At 42.7% G+C, this 18,205-nt stretch overlaps 1 protein-coding gene across 10 annotated transcripts in view; it reads left to right on the forward strand.

Annotated features, from left to right (window-relative positions):
* The window catches only part of LOC121433402 (histone deacetylase 4), a 257,632-nt gene that overhangs the window by 170,331 nt on the left and 69,096 nt on the right, over window positions 1–18,205 (forward strand). For 9 of the 10 annotated variants that reach the window (XM_041631766.1, XM_041631771.1, XM_041631765.1 and 6 more), the window contains 2 exons: window positions 4,256–4,406; window positions 18,084–18,204. In XM_041631766.1, coding sequence (XP_041487700.1) covers window positions 4,256–4,406; window positions 18,084–18,204 — 272 coding nt within the window. The remainder of the gene's footprint in view (window positions 1–4,255; window positions 4,407–18,083; window position 18,205) is intronic. The other variant, XM_041631774.1, reaches the window with a different exon arrangement.

Consider the following 18,205-nt stretch of genomic DNA (forward strand, 5'->3'; position numbering starts at 1 on the left):
TAGAATCTTTACTGTGATACAGTTTTCCTGGACTTCTGTGTCTTATGAATTTCAGGTTTGTGTGTCTTTGTGACGGTAGCAGGAAACTCACCTCCCTCTTGGTTCCAAGGAAGAGTACTGTGAGTCTGTTTAGCAGTGGCCCACTCGCTCCCAAGTTTGGTGACTCTGAACAAGGCTAGGTATATGGGGCTATTTTTTGGAATGGATGATTATAAACTTAATTATGCAGTTATTTTTAAAATGCCACCATGTTTGCTTTCTGAAGCTAATTAAAGTAGGTAGCAACTGACACCAGTTGTCTTGTGACAGCTTGTAGGTGCCATTCCACCTTTAAGCACTCTCGAAACTTCCTTATTTGCAGATGTTATTTTGGCAGCCCTATAGTCCATGGTATTTCCCCAAAATGATAGGGTGCATTCTCTTGGAATGAAGCTAATAGAGGATATGGCTTAGTCTCCATGCCTCTACTTTTGGTGTACAGTATTATTTGATTTTCCTATAAAGAATAGGAAAATGTCACTCTTCTGAAGTTATTTTCTAAGTCCTGGAACTGGGTTCAGTTCTCGGTACAAATGGCCAGAAGAAACCTAGATCCCAAGTAGTGTTAGACCTATCCATACTGTTTGCTAGCAACAAAGATGGCTAACTTAAGGTATTATTTTGAGACTGTAAATCTCTTGGGTTTGGTCTCTCATCCCATCCATCCAGCTAGGTTGTGTCTCCCTGACATCTTTCTCTTGACTTCAGGGTGACACTTATCTATCTTGTAAGATACATTCTCTTTGGGGGACATCTTTCAAAATCAGACTCAAGGTAAAGACGGTGAAGTACAGTTACCACCCTCACACCAGACCTTTAGAGTGTTGTCTCAGCCCCTAGTCAATTGATCTTCATTGTGGAGCAATGCTGCAGCCCAGTGGAAGCATGGAGAAGGCAGCTAGCAAAAGGCAGGCCAGTCAGGCCAGGCAGCTGGCCTGCCCATTTCTCCTTCCTGCTGTACCCCCTCACAGCCTTCAGAAGCATGCTGTCTCTCAGAAGACCATTTTGGTGACTGTTGGAAATATAAACCAGAGAGCCAACAGTCTGACCTGCTGACCCTCAGCTGGCTCCTCCTGTACTCACTGGTGCTGGACACAATATGAGGCCTTCTGCAAGTGGCCTTTCTGTGGAAAAGGTACTCTGAGCAGGCCCACCCCTGCCTGGACACAGTTTTCCAATGTTTTCCCATTCCCTTTCCTGAGCTATTGTGGGAGTGCCTGTCTCCCTCTCCTAACTACAAATAACCATTGCACCATGAATATTCTTAGTGAACATGTTTATTATAAATATAGTTGGTTTTCTAACGAGAGCCCTTGCAAATCCCCTCAGACAGGGAGTATGGGGCTCCTGCAGGTGACTAAAGTTGCAGCTGGACCAGCTCTAAGAAGTTCTGTGAGGCTCTAGTGTCAGATTGCTTCCATAGCAACAGGGAAGTAAGGTCAGGGATACCTGCTCTGCAGATTGTGGAGACATAGCACAGGTGAGGACAGAACTGCTGTCTGTGTTCTAAGGTCTAGGGCTAGCCTCAGCCCCTGTAGTAGATATAGCAACCTGAGAATTTCCTGGCTTTCCCAGTCTAGACCCACAGGGCAGTGCCTAGTCCATCCTGTATTATGCATGTGACATGAGTAAGCTGGTGGTCCTGTTTGTTTTGCTCATGAAGTTCTTAGGTTTCACTAAAAGTAATTTCAGTGGCTCAGTGCCTGTATTCCATATCTGGGGTGCACAGGCTTGATTGTTGAAGTGGATAAAGAATGTTCACCTTATAAAATTATGCAATTGCTATCACTTTTCCATCACATTCTTGATGTGACGTGACTTGAACTTCACATGGAAATCAAACCACTGAGCTGCAAGGCCTGTGGCTAGAGAAGGATACAGTCTAAACCTCTGTGCAGCTTGGACACTTTTGGAAGCATGGACTTTGAGAGGTGTGTATTAGGTTAACTGTGGGTGGGCTAACCTTCTGGCTTCCTCCTAGATTGGGGAGGATTCCCCAGGTGACTCCCTGGAGCTGGCATGGTACACACAGCACTGCCTGCAGTGCCCTGAATGCTGGCCAGGTTCCTCTTTTGAGTAGTTACCCAATACCATTTTGGACATGTCTTGGGTACACCCTGTCTGTTTTTCCATAAAGCCTTGCTGGAGACCACGAGAGGCAGCATCCATGAAAGGCAGCCATCTTCACACTCGTGCACTGAAAGCACACCTGCACACATTTTGTGTGCTAGTTCATATGCACAGGTTGAAGGCCTAGCTGTTTGCCCATGTGGGCATCATCGAAACCCTGCTTAGGTAACAAAACCTTCACCTCAATTTCCTCCTTTGAACTGCTCTCTCTTAGTCAGGGATCTCTAAAGGAACAGGGCTGATACACTAGATATATGTATTTTAAGAGGGGGGGGCTAGTAGATTGTCTTGCAGACTGTGGTCTGGTACCCCCAAAATGAAAGTTCAAGAAAGCAGTAGTTGTTCAGTTTGTAGGTCTGATTGTCTCAGCAAGCCCATACTGGCACAGAAGTCCTGGAGGATTCCTGGTTTTCAGTTCAAGTTAGAATCCCAAAGAAGTAGGTTCTAATACTGCCAAAGAAATGAATGTGTCAGCAGCAGGACAGATGAACTTGCTGTGAGAGTGACAACAAGCAGGCAAAAGCAAAGTTTCCTTCTTCCATCTCCTAGTGTGGGCTGCCTCGCTAAGGGTGGGTCTTTCTACTTCAAATAATCTGTTTAGGAAATCCTTCACAAAGCCAGGCATGTTGGTGCACACCTTTAAACCCAACTCTCTGGAGAAGGAAGTGTCTGAGTTCTAGGTCAGCCTGGTCTACGTGAGTTCCAGGACAGCCAGGACTATGTCTCCTGTCTCAAAAACGAAGAAGATTCTTCACAGAAAGGCCCAACAGCTTAGGATTTCAGTTGCTTCTAGATGTAGTCAAATTGGCAAGCAATTTAGCAGATTAGCATCACAAGCTCCTCCTGGGCTCTAAGTGAAAAGTACTCCAAAGGTCCCAAGCACTGGTTGGTTTCCTGTCATGGCTGTATTCTGTGCGGTGGCCTGCACAATCTTGAGTGGCTGGATGTCCTGTTCTGCACTGTCTCCATTTTGCACAAAGGGTGCCAGATTTTTTATTTCCACGGGCCACCTGGTTACCAATTTCTTGATCACCGGTCCCTGCCACTCTTCTTTCCATGAGGGAGCAACACCACAAAAGTACCCATGCCTACAGGTTGTCCACCCACTAATACAATGAGAGCTAGAAACAGTTCTTAGGCCAAGGGAAGAGGAACCAATGGCCCTGCTGAAGTAAGAGACCCTGAGAGGCTACATGCTCAGGCGGGAGGCAGGGTTCTTGTTTACCTTTTGCAGTACAATGACAGGGATTTGATTGGTAGGGGCAAGCATTTTTCCCATTCTTTTTTGACCATGTCTAAGAATCCTTACTTTCTTTGTGCCATGGCCTCTGTAGTTAGCAGGTTGCTACAGTCTTCTGAATTGATGACAGTATGTATTCACCTATATTTTATCTATGTATCAGAAATCCTGTAGTTTCTCTTCTTTACATTCTGTATTTAACTATTTCTCATATGGACCTTGCATTTTCATGCCATATTTTGAATATTTCATGTCATATTTTGACTCTCCAATGTCTATATAAAGATGCTGAGACCTTAGGTGTGCTATGAAGTATATTTCCATGTGGGTAGGTAATGCATATCTTAGAGTGTCCTTCACTTTCCTCCCCATCTCTCTGCTCCCACACCAGCTTCTTATCTTTGTCATGTCACAGTGGTCTTTCCTACTCTAGATCTGGGCCTGCCATGTGTGTTCCAGGCATACTCTTAATGTGTTGTCTTGGTGGATGAGAACCCCTAAGGTAGAATTTCAGAATTCTTCCATGTCTAATAAAATGCCTAGTAGTTGTACAAACTCCTTCACTATTTCAACTCTCTGGGGATGTACTCAAAGAGCATTTATACTCAACAAGGTTACCTACTCCTCCTGAGTACTATGCACAGATCCAAGGCTGTTCTGTGAATCTTGCCCTTAAAGGGGAAGAGGAATTTTAGGCTTTGGCAACCTGTCTTCCTCTAGCCACCTTAGATGAATAGGTAGGTAGGCCAGATGGCACCTTGGGAACCCTAGTCAGGGAGTGGTGGGCTGGTTCCTGGGTGTCCGTGGGTCTCCAGGACTCTGACCTCTGTCCTCCTCTGCCTGCAGCAGCAGCAGGAGATGCTGGCCATGAAGCACCAGCAGGAACTGCTGGAGCACCAGCGGAAACTGGAGCGGCACCGGCAGGAGCAGGAGCTGGAGAAGCAGCACCGTGAGCAGAAGCTGCAGCAGCTCAAGAACAAGGAGAAGGGCAAAGAGAGTGAGTGCTGGTGGGCACAGTGAGGACTCAGGGCGCCCCACCTGACCACTGCCTCTGTTGCCTGTGCTGCTGCCCCAGGCAGCTCTGGGGGGCTTGTCACCCCATGTAGGAGTCATCAGTGTCTTCCGTGTGATTATTTTGGGTCACTCTCATTGGGCATAAAGGCAAACCAGTGATCTTGCTTTTGACTTTATCCAGGTGTCAGGAAGGACTCAGTATCAGCCTCAGTTCAGGGGCATTCTGAGGCTCCCATGTTGACTCAGGCATCTTGAGACTACTTGGCAGAACTTTTTGCAGATGCACAGAATATTAAAGCTGTAAATATTGCCTTCCGACTCTGAGGTCTTCCCTATGTTTTCTTTGGATACATTTTCTAAGTGTTCCTGAAATAGGTAAATAGGTGTCAGCCTATAGGTGGACTTGTAGATGAGGGTACAATTCATGTGTGGCTGTCACGCCGCTTCCCCCCCCCCCCCCCCCCCCCCCCCTCTCTCTCTCTCTCTCTCTCTCTCTCTCTGCTGTCTCTGTCTCTCCTGGGCAAACCTCTCCCAGCCCTTAAAAAGGCATGGGCTACCAACCCCGGATTGCCAGGTGGGCACTGCCCATAGGTCCACGCATATGCAAGCAGCTGATGATCATTGCGTGATAATAGGATGAATCAGGCCTTAGACACACCAAGAGCTGATTATCACAGCACTCGCTTTTGGGATCGCGGAGGGCGGGAGCCAGCACCATCAGGTGCGGCTCCACGCAGCTCTCTACATGTGGCTTTCAGGCTCACTCTTCCCATAGCTTTGCTTGTTGATACAGAGATTGATGTAGTTGACCACCCTAAGGAGTGCCCTATTTGACAGTAGCCGAGAGGCCATTGATAACACATTATTGTTTAAATCTACCATGGAGACTGTATTAGTTACTTCCAGTTGCAAGGATGGAAATACCATGACCAGAAACAACTAAAGGAAAAATGAGTTCATTTTGGTTTATGATTCCAGAGTCTGAGTCTGTTGTAGCAGGGAAGATTAGGGCAAGACAAAAGAAGCAGGAAGCAGGCTGATCATATTTCAACCACACATGGGAGAAAGGATGAGCAGGAAGTGGGATGAGGCTATAAACCCTCAGAGCTCACCTCCCCAGTGACATACTTCCTCTAGCAAGGCTGTACCTCCTAAAGGTTCCATAATGTCCATGTGCATCACCATACATGAGCCTATGGGGAGCAGTTCTCATTCAAACAGCACATGGACAGACCCCCAAAATCCTTTATCTGCAAACACTGAAAATGACTAGCCATCTTTACAAATCATTGTAACAAGTTTTTGTATGAATTTTAATATCCATCTGTACTACATAACAAGATGCATATGCTTAAAACATTCTTGTAAAGTCTGTTATTTGACGTTGTTTGAGAATCATTTTGGCATGTGATATACAAAGTTGCAGACAGATATGTCTGTGACAACAAGGAGTAACCTGGGAGCTGACATACTAGCACCTAGGGACCATACACCCAGCAAAGAACCCAAGCAAGGGCAGTTGGACTGCCAGGCCTTTGGACCTACCTGTCTTTAGCCTTCCCTGGCACTGCTGCGTCAGTCATCTTAATCCAGTGGTCCCTTGGCATCTAGTGCTACTTTCCCCTGGCTGCCACTGAGGTGCAGTGTGAGCCTCTGACTGGCCTGGCAGAGCTCCCCTTCCAAGATGTGTTCAGTCAGGTCCTTTGCCTGTGCTTCAACAGAGAGAGCTCCCTTGGCCTTGGTTTGGAGCTACTCCTTATGTGTTGTGGAGCAGAGCTCCTTGTGAGTTGTGTGCATTGTCAACTCCTTTCTACCTTCCGAGTGCTGACTTTTTACTCATAATGGTGTTTGTTAAGCACAAGATTCTCAGTTCTAGCTTAGTCCAGTTCCTCAGTTTTCTTTGTATACTTTTACATTGTATTTTAGAAACTATTCATTTCTCCTAAATCATTTTGCAGCATATTTGAGTAGTTTCCCACTTGGGTGGACATCCATTCTGCTGGAGCTGGTGTATGTGTGTTGTGTAGTTTAGGATGTGCATCTGGCTCCTCAGGTATCTCTGAGAACTGATGTCTGCACCCATGTGTTTCCATGCTTCCTGTTGGTGACATCAGTCCTTGTTGTCATTGCACCAGTGCCTGTAGTTTCAGTCACCACAGCTTGGAAGTGAGCCTGAGCACTATGCTAATCTTCCTACTTCCTACTTTCCAATTCTTCTTTTTTTTACTTAATTGACATTTTTTCATTTCTTTTACATACTAACCACAGTATCCTCTCCCTCCTCTCCTCCTATTCTGCCCCCCCCCCCCCCGACTCCAATCTTCCCCCCTTCCCATTCACCCACTCCTCCGCCAGGCCTCCCATGGGCTTGAACATAGCATAGCACAACAAGTTGAGGTAGAACCAAGTTCCTCCCGCTGCATAAAGGCTGGCCAGGGTAATCCAGCATGGGGAATAGGCTCCCAAAAGCCACCTAAGCACCGGGGACAGGTCCTGCTCTCACTGCTAGGAGCCTTACAAACAGACCAAACTTCATAACTTTCACACACATGCAGAAGGGCTAGATCGGTCCCATGCAGACTCCCTAACTGTTGGTCCAGAGCCCATGTGCTCCCACGAGCTCAGGTCAGCTGTTTCTGTGAGTTCCTCCGTCATGTCCTTGACCCTACTGGCTCATATAATCCCTTCTCCTTTCTTCAGGAGGTTACCAAGAGCTTGGCCCAGTGCTTGGCTGTGGATCCCTGCATCTTCTTCCATCAGTTACTGAATAAAGGGCTCTCTGATGACGGTTAAGGTAGTTACCAATATGATTACAGTCGATGGCCAGTTCAGGCACCCTCTCCACTATTGATAGAAGTCTTAGCTGGGATCATCCTTGTGGATTTCTAGGAGTTTCCCTGGCACCAGGTTTCTCCCTAACCCCAAAATGTGCCCCCCCCCCATCAAGATGTCTCTTTCCTTACACTTCCCCTCAATCCCATCCTGGACCTGCCTCCCATGCCCAGCTGTCCAACCCTTTCCCTCAAGTTCCCATCCCCCACTTTCACCACCAGTTTACCTAGGAGATCTCTTCTATTTGCCCTTCCCAGGGAAATCCATGTATCCCTCTTTGGGCCCTCTTTGTCATATAGCTTCTCTGAGGTTGTGAATTGTAGTTGGTTATCTTGTACTTTACTCATAATGTCCATTTATGAGTGAGTTCATACCATGTTTATCTTTCTGGGTCTGTGCTACCTCACTCAGAATGATTTTTTTTTTCTAATTCCATCCATTTGCCTGCAAATTTCATGAGGTCATTGATTTGTACAGCTCCGTTGAGTAAATGTACCACATTTTCCTTATCCATTCTTCGGTTGAAGGGCATCTGGTTGTTTCCAGGTTCTGGCTATTATGAATAATGGTGCTATGAACATAGTTGAGCAAGTGTCCTTGTTATGTGATTGATCATGCTTTGGATATACACCCAAGATTTGTAAAGCTGAGTCTTGAGGTAGATTGATTCCCATTTTTCTGAGAAACTGACATATCGATTCCCAAAGTTTGCACTCCCACCAGCAGTGGTTTTGCACTCCCCTTAATCCACATCCTCTCCAACATGAGCTATCATCAGTATTTTTGATTTAACCATTCTGACAGGTATAAGATGTTATCTCAGTTCCCTGATGACTAAGAATGTTTAACAATTTTTAAGTGTAGTTTGGCCGTTTGAGATCCTTCTGTTGAGAATTCTGTTTAGATTTTTTATTTGGCTTATTTGATATTTTGATGTCCAGTTTCTTGAGTTCTTTATATATTTTGAAGATCATCCCTCTAACAGATATGGGTTGGTGAAGACATTTTCCCATTCTATAGGCTGTCGGTTTGTCTTATTGACAATGTCCTTTGCCTTACAGAAGTTCAGTTTCAGGAGGTTCCATTTAAAAATTATTGCTCTCCGTGTCTGTGCAACTAGTGTTATATTCAGGAGTTAGTCTCCTATGCCAATGCGTTCAAGGCTGCTTCCCACTTTTTCTGTCAGGTTCAGTGTAACTGGATTTATGTTGATGTCTTTGATTTTACTGGGACTTGAGTTTTATGCAGGGTGATACATTTGTATCGATTTGCATTCATCATTCAGATACCCAGGTATGCCAGCACTATTTGCTGAAGATGTTTTCTTTATTCCGTTGTGCAATTTTGGCTTCTTTGTCAAAAATCGGGCGTTCACAAGTGTATGGATTTACATCAGGGTCTTCAGTTAGATTCCATTGATCCACATGTCTGTTTTAATGCCAATACCAAGGTGGTTTTGTTATTATAGCTCTATAGTAGAACTTGACATCAGGGATGATGATGCTTCCAGAAGTTTCTTTATTGTACAGGATTGTTTTGGCTATCCTGGGTTTTTTGTTTTTCCATATCAAGTTGAGTATTGTTCTTTTAAGCTCTCTGAAGAATTGTGTTCTGATTTTGATGGGGATTATGTTCAATCTATAGATAACTTTTGTTAAGTTTTCCATTTTTACTATGTTTATCCTATGAGCATAGGAGAGCTATCCATTTTCTGATGCCTTCTTTAATTTTTTTCTTCAAAGACTTAAAGTTCTTGTCATTTAGATCTTTCACTTGTTTGGTTAAAATTATCCCAAGATATTTTATATTATTTGTGGCTATTGTAAAGGGTGGTATTTCTCTTATTTCTTTTTCAGCTTCTTTATCATTTGTATATAGGAAAGCTAATGAATTTTTTGAGTTGATCACATTACCACATTACTAAAGATATTTATCAACTGTAGGAGTTTCCGGGTAGAATTTTTGGGATCACTTATGTATCTAAGCATATCATCTGCAAATAGCAGAAGTTTGATTTTTTTTTTCCTTTCCAATTTGTATCCCCTTGATCTCCTTTTCTTGTCTTATTGCTCTAGCCAGAACTTCAAGTGCTATGTTGAATGGATATGGAGAGAATGGACAGCCTTGTCTTGTTCCTGATTTTAGTGGAATTTCTTTGAATTTCTCTCCATTTAATTTGATATTGGCTGTTGATTTGCTGTATTTGCTTTTATTATGTTTAGATATATTCCTTGTATCCCTAATCCCTCCAAGACCTTTATCATGAAAGGGTGTTAGATTTTGTTGAATGCTTTTGTTGGTGCAGGCCACATTTTCCAGAGGGATTATTCATTGCCTATTTGTTTTACCAAGTTACCCTCCTTTGCTAGTTTGTTATAACTTTGAATATGCATGGGTATTGATTTTTATCAGATATTTCAGCACTTTTTGGAGGTAATCATATGATTTTTTTCTAACATATTTAGTTAATGTGGTAAATATCTATTTAGATAGAAATTCTATCTGACATATTTATAATAAATAGCCTCTCTCACCTTGACCATACAGCATTATATACACTTGGTTGGCTCATATTTTGTATATCTACAACTATATTTGCAAGAGATATTGGCGAGTGTTTTCTTTCTTGAAATGCCTTGCTAGGCTTGGCATTATGACAGTGCTGCCCTTGGGCTAAGCATCCTTTTCTCTTTGTTCAGTAGGAACTGTGGTGCTTTCCCATTTTACATCCTTAATATTGAATGTTTGCATCGTCTCTTATTGATGCTTGTTTGGTTCTATTAATTTTCTTCTTTAGTCTCTCCAGAGGCTTTTTTAATCGGTTATATTAGTCTATTTAGGAATCTAGTTTGGGCTTTATAGAAAGTCTTATGAATGTATTTCTATTTCATTTTTTCTACTGACCTTATTCTTTCCCTGATTTCTGTTTTCTTTGTGTTTGTGACTTTCTTGCTTTGTGAGTTACATATCTGAATGAATGATTCCGGCCTTCTCTTCTGAAATCTGAATGTAAAGCTATAAATTTTCCTCTAAGAACAACAGTATCTAGCCGGGCGGTGGTGGCGCACACCTTTAATCCCAGCACTAGGGAGGCAGAGGCAGGCGGATCTCTGTGAGTTCGAGACCAGCCTGGTCTACAGAGCTAGTTCCAGGACAGGCTCCAAAGCCACAGAGAAACCCTGTCTCAAAAAAAAAAAAAAAAAAAAAAAAAAAAAAAAAAAAACAAAGAACAGTATCTATATCCAGTAAGTTTTCATATATAGTCTAACATTTGTCTTTAAGTGAGTTTTTCATTTATGTTTGATAGAACTACTGATATGTTTGTACTTAAGTTTGTCAGTATACTTTACAAACCCTAATTATTAACCTCTTTTTGTTCCATTTTCTTACTCTAGATTTAATGAAGTAGTTTTCTTTTCCACCAACTTGGAAACTATTATTCTGTCATTCCTTTACTGATCACAGTTATGGGTACCATAGCTGACTTGACTCCATCAAATCTAATCTCACTTAAATTCAAGAGTGTTACTGATTCAGTTAGGACTCACAGTTCTATTTTCAGGTTGGATGCGTGTCCACATGTGGATGTTCACCTGGGATGATTTTCAGTCAGTTTCTTTAATGGAATCTAGTGGTGATGAATTTTTGTCTAAAATGTTATTTTCCTAATCCTGGAAGGTTAATTTTACTGAGTATAGATTACTAGGTTTTTATTTATTTTCTCTTAGCACTCTGAAGATCTTATTCCCTTTAAAAATTGCTATAATTCCTGTTGTTCCTTGCTAAGAGATAGTCTTTTTGTCTGGCTACTTTTTTGTTTGTTTTTATTGAGCTATATATTTTCTCCACTCGTACCTTCTTCCTCCCTCCTTTTCTGCCCTCTCGCATGGTCCCCATGCTCCCAATTTACTCAGGCAATCTTGTCTTTTTCTACTTTCCATGTACATTAGATCCATGTATGTCTCTCTAGATTCTCTGTAGTTGTGAATTATAGCGTAATTTTTCTTTGCTTTATGTCTAAAAACCACTTATGAGTGAGTACCTATGATATTTGTGTTTCAGGGTCTGGATTACCTCACTTAATATGAAGTTTTCTAGATCCATCCATTTGCCTGCAAAATTTCAAGATGTCAATAGGTTTTTTTTTTACTGCTATGTAGTACTCCATTGTGTAAATATACCACATTTTCTTTTTTAATTTAATTTTATTTATTTATTAATTATTTATTAGAGATTTCTGCCTCCTCCCCGCCACCGCCTCCCATTTTCCTCCCCCTCCCCCAGTCAAGTCCCCCTCCCTTGTCAGCCCAAAGAGCAATCAGGGTTCCCTGCCCTGTGGGAAGTCCAAGGACCACCCACCTCCATCCAGGTCTAGTAAGGTGAGCATCCAAACTGCCTAGGCTCCCACAAAGCCAGTACGTGCAGTAGGATCAAAAACCCATTTTCTTTATCCATTCTTCGGTTGAGGGGCATTTAGGTTATCTGGCTACTTTTAAGACTCTCTCTTCAGCCGGACAGTGGTGGCACACACCTTTAATCTCAGCACTCAGGAGGCGGAGGCAGAGGCAGCAACAGGTGGATCACTGTGAGTTCAGGGCCAGCCTGGGCTAAAAAGCAAGTTTGAAAACAACCATGACTGTTATACAGAGAAACCCTGTCTCAAAAACCAAAAAATAAAAAGAGTCCCTCTTGTTTGTAGTATTTCTCAGATATACTTTTTAACTGCAGCTTTCTTTGTTTTCCTTGGTATTCATAGTCTTATATCTATGATGTAATGTTTTTATAAAATCTTAGAATTGACTAGTCTCATCTTTTATCCCAGAAAAAAATACTGCCCTTTCGCTCACTCAGTGAACCTGAGACTTTAGTTTCACACATTAGCCATTTTCTATGACCCCTATGTTTTTTCTGTTTGCTTCCTTTTGATAATTTATTCTAGTCAGATAACCACTGTACTAATTTGAAATTTCCCTGCGACATAAATTGCTGTTAAACTCACCTCATGGATTTTAATTTGCTAGATAGCTAGTTTCTATGGGATTTCTGCCATGCATAGTCCAGTTATTTTAGTGTAGCCCCTCTGGCTGGGTCTTTGTCCCTGTTGCACTTGCTCCTCCCTTCTCACACCCCCTCCCAGTGCCAGAGTGTCTCATCCTAGTGTTGGTCTATGAATGAGAAGCTGAGATATGGTTCAGAATCAGTGACACACAGGCTTAGAGACTGGGTTTCCTCTTTGCTTTATGCAGTTACCCAGATGCATTAAAACATTTTAATCATCTTGGTGCATGGTTCTAAGCTGATCAGAGGTGTGTTTCAGGCCTACTTAAACACAGAACGTGTACTCTCTGGGGCCTGCTTCAGAGCCTGTGAGGCTTCCTGAGTCCATCCTTCTCATTGCAGTCCAGATTTTGTTGCCCTGGCCCCTTGGGCCACCCGTTCTCTGATCCATGGATACCTGAAGAGAAACCATTGGCCAAGATGGCCTATCCACTGGCTCTCTCTTCTCCAGTTTAACCCTGAGTCCCAGATCCCCCAGTGTCCCTGGGCTGCCAGCAGAGACTGTAGAAGCCTGCAAGTCTCCTGACCATTCCTAGTAGGTTTGACCTGACTAACCTGTTCAGATCCCCGAAGTAGTGGTCCTTATATAGTCTGGTGTCCTCACCTCTCTGTACTCTTCCTTCCCTTTATTTTTTTTGTGATCTGCATCTTGTCTACATTGAAGGAACATATTTAGGCTTGGAGGTTTGCCTTAGTGTAAGCTTTAGGTAGCATAATTGACATCTTGCCTTTAATGAATCCTCATTAGATTAGAAGTATTTACAAATAGGACTTTCCTAAAACAAGGTCCTTATGTTTTAAAAGGAACTAAATGACTGTCAAATAAATTTAATCCATTTGAATTCACTTTCAAACTTATCTTTAGTGTAAAGATTGTTATTATGTCAAATTAATTCTAAATTTAAATCGAGAAGTATTCTAATATGCCAGTGTAATTTTGTATATTTTTAAAATTAATGGTTTCAAAACATATATTTTAAGTTCATTGCTAATTTACTCTCTTGTCAGTTTATTTCTCTATTTCATGATTTCTAAATTCTAAGAAATTGTTTTGTGTACAAAATTAACATTTAGAATCATCAGTAATGTGATGCTCCTCTCTTGAAATATGAACATATTTAATCTTCTTCACTTTAGCTGATAGAATTTCAAGGTAGTTTCCTTGCCACTCTTTGGAAGGAAGTGCTAAACCTTAATAATGTACCCAGACACTGTCATATCTCACTCAGTTGTGCCCTTAGGGAGCAAATTCTTTTTTTTTTTTTTAAAGAATCACGTTATTTTAATTTATTTTACATTTACCTAAAATAATACACAATGCATACATGTATGTGTACAGATATGCACGTATATGTGTGTATGTGTGTATATATACATATATGTGTGTTCACATATACTTTTAAAGTAAGTTAAGATCCTTGGGCTGACAATATTCTTTAAAGGCAACTAAAGGCCTTTCTGAGGTTAAGTACAGACCTCTTGGGAACTAACTGTAGCACGTGCAGATTTGGCCTCTGTAGTTGACTGTTTTGACACTTGTCACTTTCAGGGCAGCCACTCTAAGTGAATTGACCTGCAGTGAATCTGAGGCCAGTAATCTCATTTTTAGACTCCTTAGCAGCTCTCAAGCGCAGCCAGTGCTGAATGCTGAGGTCTAGACAAGCCTTACGGCTCCAAGGAAGACAGTTCATGGCCTGCCTAGCGCTCTTCTTGGAGGGCTGCCTTCTGCTGGGAAATGATCACCTTGTCCTCATAGGAGTCTGTGAGGGACTTGGCTGTGTGCATGTAGGGTGGTACTGCCCTACAGAGTACATGCACACATCCCAGTGCCACTGGCACAATGCCTAGGCTGGACTCATCCCAGCTCTGGGACTGGCCACTCCCTCCCTCGTTCATGGTTCATGTGTGCCTCAGTGTGTATCCTATTTACTAGGTTTGCTGCTGTTGTTTTTGGAGTAGGGGAAATAGTGGTTATTTATCAAAAGATTACAATTCAAATTTTTAACATTAACCAGTCAATCTGTGCTACAACCAACCAATAAATAACAATTTTTCTAGTTGCTGTAAAGCAACTCAGTCTAAATTGATTTCTCAGAGCTTACGAAAATGGTCCAATAAAAATATTATCTCAAGGCTCATAGAATACAACTTCAGAAAACATCTCAGGTTTGTTTATGAGTCAGAAACGATTTCTGCGCTGTGTGCTAAGCCCCGCCCTTTGTTGACCTGGTGTTGGAATGTTCTCAGCCGCACTCCAGTCCCAACACAGGCAGCAGCCGTGGTTTTCACTTTGTGGATTTGGGTGGTCAGGTTTTATTATTAATAATAAACTGCACAGTTGAGTTTTTTTGGCAAGCTTGCATAGGCTTCGAAGCCCTAAGAATGCTGTTCTGTGGGGAGAAAGCAGCCAACAGACCAACACTGGGAGATGCTCTTATGTCGGGCCTAGGCAGCTCTGCCATGAAGGAGATTCTTGTTTATACCATCACATGCAAATGGCAGGAGGCACCTTCAGTTTCTAAACATTTGAAAAACCAGTGCAAAGTGTTGGTTATCTCCTTTCTTAAGGTTTTGTTTAACTGACTTTATTCATTATTTAATGAATCTTGTATACATTTTTAAACATTTACAGTGTTAAACATTAATTCTTAATCGTTCTTCAGTTTACTTATTGGTAAGAAATAATGAATTTCCTTTCACCGACAGTGAGTTCATAAGAGTACATGCATTTTCCCTCTCAGTAACAACAGCACTACCTTTGTCAGCCATGTTCCCATTTGGAGACACTTGGGAATCTGAAGTATCTGCTAGCCATTTAGTTCCAAGCACTGGGCAAAGTGCAGATAGCATGGCATCATGATGTGCCTTTGGCTGCAAGTGATGCCAGGCTGGATGGTACTCAGTGACAGAGCACTTGGCCTGTTGTTCACCATGCTTTGCCTGGACTCATCTTCAGCACTGCATTAGAGAGACAAAGATACAAGTCTAGGGTCTGAGGTCGGTCACCCAATCCTAAAGGTGATCCTTTGTCCTATTTGTGAATCCATGCTTTCCCCTCAGGCATAGGAAAGATGAGAAAGAGTATTAGGTAGAAGCCAAGTTGTACCTCCATGCCAGGCTGGTCAGCACTATGCCCTCCCAAGGGCCTACCCACAGACCCCATCACCATCCAGGTCTGCTATTTCTTTGCTCTTTCTACATGGATTGACTACTTACTGAGACCTCACCTTGGTGCCTGCTGGTATGTGAATAGTACTATTACCACTGGTTGGGACAGTGCTGACACATCTCAGGAGCTCTGAAAATCTGTCCTGTGGATAAGTGATAATCAGTATGGATATGGTTAAAAGAATAGGAATACAATTGTTATTCATTATTATGTTTTTGATTCTAGAACTTTTCCTCTATTAGAGAAATATGTGGAAAGAGAGCTTGAGCCAGCAGTAGTGAAACAGAGTAGGCTGAACAAAACTTTATTTTTGAATTCTCTTGTGGAACTCAAGAATCAAGATGTTTCCTTCTGAACTTCAGAAATTGTGCCTCTACGGTTGCTTTGATGGTGTCATCCGCAGGACAAGTCAGTGCTGAACCTTGAACCCTGAAAACTTTAGTTTCGCCACCTGGCTGCTGTCCCGCATCACCATTCACCCAAGTGATGCTATGGAGTCAGGGTGAAGATGTGGCCCACAAGGCTCAGCCCAGGACCAGCTCTGTGAGCTCTCTTGGATTCAGTAACTGCTAGAGTCTCCCATTTTGTGAGGAGAGGTGCTAGCAGGTGCTGGTTTGTGGAAAGTTACAGGCCTTTCTCATCCTGCTTACCAAAAACCCATGCTTACCTATGTAGCTTCCTGTCCCTCGTCCTTCTGGGCATGGAAAGAGAGAGGTGACCCTCTATGCCTCTATTGTTAATTTCACCACTGATGTCATCACCATCATCTGGTCTGTCAGCAGCATCCCCCGTAGTAGTAGTAGTAGTAGTAGTAGTAGTAGTAGTAGTAGTAGTAGTAATAATAATAATAATAATAATAATAATAATAATAATAAATATCATTGTAATGGTGAAAGTGATTATTTCATTTTTCATATGTTTAGCAGTGATATTAAGTTTGCTTTATATCTGGGCTTGCATTTCTCTTTTAAGTAGTCTCTTCTGTGGACTTGCTCTCTGCTCCCACCATGCCACAAGGCACTTCCTTTATTGGTAATTGTAAAGATACTTAGTGTGTTTACAAGCATTATCTTTTCTTGGTTTCCATTGCTCATGTTTCTGTTTAGTGTTAACCTGTTGCTTTCAGGAGTATCACGTGTGGAGCAAACATTTCCACAAGCACAGGATCCTTCCAAGTCCATGCATTGACAGACAGACTAGAATGCAGGTGACTAGGATTTAAGTATGGTGGTTTCCCGTGAGAGGCTCTGCAGAGTCTCCCACCCTCCATGTCTGTAGAACAGTGCATCAGTCTGAGCAGTTGGTCTGCTGTGCAGGACCAGAGAGTGCGCACCCAGCAATAACCCTGCCTTGGGCAGATGTTGAATTGAAGGTCAGAAGGAGACACTCTTTCTTAGTGATAGTAGCCACTTACCTTTCCTGTGCTGAAATGGTACTAGTGCCAGGAAAATGATCCTAACAAATGCAGAATAAGAACAAAAGGCTAGCTGAAAGGATTATCTTTTTGGTTGGTGTCTTGGGGATTGAACCTAGGGGTTCGCTAGCGCCAGTCAAGAACCTCAGCACCCCACCCCTGATTATTATCCAACTTTTGAAAAAAAAATCAATGGCAAAGCTTTTAAAAGACGGAAGGAAGTTATGGTGTTCAGTGGCAAAGAAAAACCCAGAATAGACTCCATAAAAAGTAATGTGGGGCATCAGACTGTCCAGGTTTTTAAAGGAAATGAGACTGGGGTAGATGTGTGCCCTTGACCTCTCTAGACTTTCACCCAACCTCTGGGCCTTAGAATACCTGCTTATTGTAAAATGTGTTAGCAAAATATCTTGATGCTGTTTGTGTGATAAGATTACTCTTGGTCCTATGTGCTACATGAAGTATTGGGGATCATTCAAGATGGTGCCTGAATACTGTATGATAGCATTCATAGGAGTCCTTGGTGTATTCTTCAGAAGGATGGGTGGGCACAGTACTAAGGTATCTGCAGTAGATCTGTGCGTGGCAAGTTGGGGCATGCGTGTGTAGTCCATTTCTAGGATCTTACAGTTTTCTTTAACACAGCTTTCAGCAACAATCATTATACCACAAGAAAGTCCTGGGATACACAACTTCCACCTGAGTGAAATGGCAGTACTGCTTGCCAAAAGAGTGTGTAGCACCAGGCAGAGGGGGACAGGGCTGCACTGGATGGTAACAAAGCCATATGCATCATATATGTAGACACTGTCCACCAGGTTTCCAGTAGAACAGACCTTGTCCCTCTGAGTGACCAGGTATGAAATTCTGTTTGCATGGAACTCTGTTTTAGAATTTGCTGCTTGTTCAGAAGAGAGACTGGAACCACCATGCTTCTAGCACTTGGCTCTGAAACTTAATGCAGGGATATGCAAACTCCTTGCAGATATAAGTTGTGTTTGCTCACAGAAGCCTTTCCCTTGCTGAAGTGTGTGTTTCAGTAGACTGCAGTCATGCAGTATTTGGAGACAAGACCTCCCCTTAAAGTTCCCTGGCCTTGGGAGAGCCCTGCAGAAGGCTCCTGCCTTGTACCTTGCACTTCCTGCTCCATATTGCTCCCCTCCTCCTCACTCTGATATTCCTCCCAGGTGCTGTAGCAAGCACTGAGGTGAAGATGAAGCTGCAGGAGTTTGTTCTCAACAAGAAGAAGGCACTGGCTCACCGGAACCTGAACCACTGCATTTCCAGTGATCCCCGCTACTGGTATGGG

This window comes from Microtus oregoni, unplaced genomic scaffold (assembly GCF_018167655.1).
Source record: "Microtus oregoni isolate MIOR12 unplaced genomic scaffold, Mior012 000038F_ref0000394, whole genome shotgun sequence".
In the NCBI taxonomy this organism is placed as follows: Eukaryota; Metazoa; Chordata; class Mammalia; order Rodentia; family Cricetidae; genus Microtus; species Microtus oregoni.